This window comes from Trifolium pratense, linkage group LG1 (assembly GCF_020283565.1).
Source record: "Trifolium pratense cultivar HEN17-A07 linkage group LG1, ARS_RC_1.1, whole genome shotgun sequence".
NCBI classification, from domain to species: domain Eukaryota; kingdom Viridiplantae; phylum Streptophyta; class Magnoliopsida; order Fabales; family Fabaceae; genus Trifolium; species Trifolium pratense.
In genome coordinates, this window is record NC_060059.1 from 8,704,275 (window position 1) to 8,707,174 (window position 2,900).

Below are 2,900 nucleotides of genomic sequence, written 5' to 3' on the forward strand. Positions count from 1 at the left end.
CCTTTGTTTGTCTGTCCTGGCCTCATTCAGTGTTTTCTAGGGTTAAATAATGCCATGACTGGTCTTTGACTCTTTGTAATCGGTTTTGGTTTTATGTGCTTTCCATCTCCTTTTACCAGCACATTTCACCCCATGTTGCAATTATTTAATTCAAAGCACAATCTTCACCCAATAATATGCAAGACTCAACATGCTAGCTAGCTAGCTAGCACTTTTTAAGTCAGATTTGTTACTCGTCATTATAAAAATATACTACTAGCATGCACATATAACATTCTTCGAACATGCTTAAATCTTTTTCAATATATTAGTATATAGATTACTTTATTTTTGATTAATTATTAATTAAACCTCCGTTAGTTTGAAAATGTACGATGTAACACCTACATATACACGGTGGAAGTTCCGTTACTCAACATTATTATATTTTGTTATAATTGTACTTTTCATCTTTCAACTATTGCGATCGTTCGATTTTAATCACGTTTTTTAGTGATGGTTTTACCTCTTATGTTTTTCTCCTTTGTTATTTTGTATTACCCTTTTAATTTCCTCTAAAATTTAGGATAAGTTGGCATATATCATTTATTGGTGTGACTTTTATTAAAATTGAAATTAAATGCCAAAAAATGAGCACATACACATGAAATCCAATGAAACCTCTAATTAGGGTTTCATAGTAGTAAAAGATTATTTATGTGGTACTCGTATAATATTGTAGTCCAACATGATGAGGACAAAAAACTGAATCAGCACTAAATTGCTATGTCCCATAAAAGAAGAAAAACGATGAAAGTGAACAATGTCATTGCCCTTCTTTGAGTTCTTTTATCATTGTGCTAGCTGAAGTGACATTGTGAGAGATAGGAGTATATCTTACACTCAAGAGTCAAGAAGCAGTGAAATATTTATTTTATTTTATAAAATTAATTTAATCAAAGTAATCAATAATTATCGAGTGCATGTCATGATACATACACTTTATTTCACATCCTAAAAAGAAAAGGATTTTACTTTCAAAATTTGCAAGTGATGGCTTCTAAAAACTGTTTTTGGCTTTGTGTTGATGACTTTTGACCGACAACTAATCTTTAACCTATTATTGGTCGATAGTATTTTTTTTTTAAGACAACAAGTTCATAGCATTTCATTAATCAATAAGTGTTCAATACAATTTGGTTTGTCAACCAATATTTGGGGACTAGCTACACATGTGACCGCTTTAGCTAAACTATGAGCAACCTCATTTGCTTACCTCCTAATAAACTCAACACTAGAGTTAACATAAAAAACGTTGAAAAGTCTTCTACAATGTGAGATGATTTCTCCAAACTCGGTAACATCATGATTATTTGAATGGAAGCCATCTATCACCAACTTCGAGTCAAGTTCAAAATCCACCGGTCCTAAATTTAATTCATGAACCCAAGATAGCGCTGACAAGAAGCCAAGAGCTTCGCCGACACGAACATCACAAATTGGTGAGAATTGATCAAGCTTCGCTAACACATAAGCGCCTTTCTCATCTCGAATACAAACACCTATCCCAACTCTATTATTATGCGATGAAAACGAGGCATCAATATTACATTTCACTCGCCCATTGGTCGATAGTATTGTTTTTGCATTCATTGGAGCCGGTCAAACATCACCACTTTTTTAACTTTTATTTTTATTTACTTTTTATATATGATTTTTTTTATATACTTTTTATATATGATAGAAAATTTAGATGATTTGGTGTTTTCGGTGTTTCTGATCAACATTTTTAACTCTATTTTTAAATTAACTCGTGTATTTTTTTTAACTTTTGAATGATTTTTACAGTTATGTTTAAGACATTATAAAAATATTTCTTACAATTTTTTTTTTATCAAGAGGTGAACTTATTTTTTAAATGCATGAGAGATGAATTCTATATGAATTTTTTGAATATGTCACTTAAGTATTTATATTTAATTAATCTTTTATATTTATAGTAATTTATATTACATTTTTCACAAGGAAATTGAATTTATAAAATAATGATAAATAAGTTTTTGGTTTCTATAAATATTTTCAATTTTTTTAAGTTCATATAAAAAATTTCAGCAAATTTTTTATCCTTCAAATATTTTCTTTTACAATTTTTAAGTCAGCTGAACCACCTTTACATACATATTATTGGCTTTTCTACAACAAACTTAGATACTATAAGATGTATCAAAGAAAATCAAATGAGAAAAAGGTGAAAAAGACGACATAGGGAGTTTATAGAAAGGAAAAAATACTATGTGAAAGAATATATGGTGGAGTTTGAGTTCAAATTCTGGATTTACCACTTCTTTATATTTATTAATGTGTGAGTTTTATCACTAGACTACTAACTTAAAAGAAAGGCAATAAAGTCAATTTTTTTTTGTGAATAAATACTATAACATTAGTAAATTATTCTTTATCTTTTTTTTTACAATAAATTATTCTTTATCTTAAAAATAGAGTATTGTTATTTTGATACACATGCATATTTGACATGAAAATTTGACAATTTAGATAATTAACACAGTTGAAACATATGGTTAATTAATATAACAAAATGTTACACTTTAGTATTAATTATTCACTTCAATTAGTCATGATTAACATAAAGCAAGAGGAGAAAAGATCACATACAAAGAAAGAAAAAGAAGCTACTTCAAGTCACTAGCCAACCAAACTCTCAGAGACCCAGGTATTTAATCCAAAAAAATGTTATCGGTTCAAACACAAAAGAGATTGCTTCTCTCACTCATAGAGCGAGCAGGGAGACCATGATTTTTACCCAAATACTACTTCCAAAAGAAAAATTTCACCCAATCAAGACTCACATATAAGATTCGCTTTGCAAAGATTATCTTATTACGGGAGTTTCAAATAGACAC

The 2,900-nt window shown here is 29.1% G+C and overlaps 1 protein-coding gene across 1 annotated transcript; it reads right to left on the minus strand.

Annotated features, from left to right (window-relative positions):
- Nucleotides 1–1,251: 1,251 nt before the first annotated feature.
- LOC123887777 lies at nucleotides 1,252–1,632 on the minus strand. The gene has a single exon (XM_045936903.1). It carries the CDS (start codon nucleotides 1,630–1,632, stop codon nucleotides 1,252–1,254), a length of 381 nt encoding a protein of 126 aa, XP_045792859.1.
- Nucleotides 1,633–2,900: the final 1,268 nt, after the last annotated feature.